Here is a 1,052-nt window from a genome sequence, read left to right on the forward strand (position 1 = left end):
AAATCTGACGTCCCATATTCATTTTGCAAAGAAAATTGGGAAGCTGAGCCATATTGACAACCCACATGTGGTGAGAAGTCTGGTGGACAGAATGGACGATCGACTCCAATCCAAGTGGCATGCCATTTGGACTGGCAAAAGGCGATCGAAGATTCCTCGTTTGAAAAACGTAAAGAAATTCTTACAGAAGGAGATGGACGCCGCACGTAGCAGGCGTGCCCACAACCCTCTGGCATTTTCCAAGACCCAGTTCCGTGATGCAAAACGAGGCCGAGAAGTTAAGATCGTAGATACCATTCCCAGACGAGCATTCACGTCCGTGCCAAAACAACAAACTAGAGATGTAGGACTATTCACAAAAACTAATGTTGAACCCTGGAAACGAGGTGATCAATGTCGTTTGTGTACAGAGCCCCACCCCATTTTTATGTGCCCTGTATTCAAGTCACTCAGCCTGGAGCATCGCAAAAATGTAGTGACAGCTCAGAGGAGATGCTTCATATGCCTTAGGGACAACCACCTATATAAAGAATGTAAGGCGAAACCGTGCGACATTAATGGCTGTGGAGGAAAGCATTCACGGTGGTTACATGATACTCAAAGTGCCTCCCAAAATAATGGTGAAAATGAAAGACTGGGACAGACTGTTGAAGCTACAGCCTCACAACAACAATGACAAAGCAACCATTCACGGAGGACACCGACGGCACAGATGGGAGCTGTAAGGGGTGAAGTGGCCCTCCCCATCGTTCAAGTGATATTAACAGCCGCTGAAGACAACGATGGTCAAACCCTAATGACATGTGCCTTGCTGGACTCCGGTAGTTCCCGTTCTTTCTGTTCCACCAAGGTAGTAGAAATGCTTCGGCCAAAGGAGAGAAGAGAGACAACGGTGATTACTACACTGACACAGGAAACTTACCATGACGCCAAACAGGTTGATCTCATGGTCAAGGGACTGTCCACAGGAAAGAATACCACTATGCGACTCCGTCAGGTGATCGTCCTCGACTCCTTCCCTGAAGGTCTGATCAACGCTAAAGCGAGCCAAT

General features: G+C 47.5%; 1 protein-coding gene across 1 annotated transcript in view; it reads left to right on the forward strand.

Moving 5' to 3' along the window:
• Positions 1-712: 712 nt before the first annotated feature.
• Positions 713-1,052, forward strand: part of LOC119586787 — a 5,112-nt gene continuing 4,772 nt past the window's right edge. Inside the window, exons 1-2 of the mRNA XM_037935506.1 lie at positions 713-821; positions 969-1,025. Of these exons, the coding sequence (XP_037791434.1) occupies positions 713-821; positions 969-1,025 (166 nt within the window). The remainder of the gene's footprint in view (positions 822-968; positions 1,026-1,052) is intronic.

Source organism: Penaeus monodon, chromosome 22, assembly GCF_015228065.2.
Source record: "Penaeus monodon isolate SGIC_2016 chromosome 22, NSTDA_Pmon_1, whole genome shotgun sequence".
NCBI classification, from domain to species: Eukaryota; Metazoa; Arthropoda; class Malacostraca; order Decapoda; family Penaeidae; genus Penaeus; species Penaeus monodon.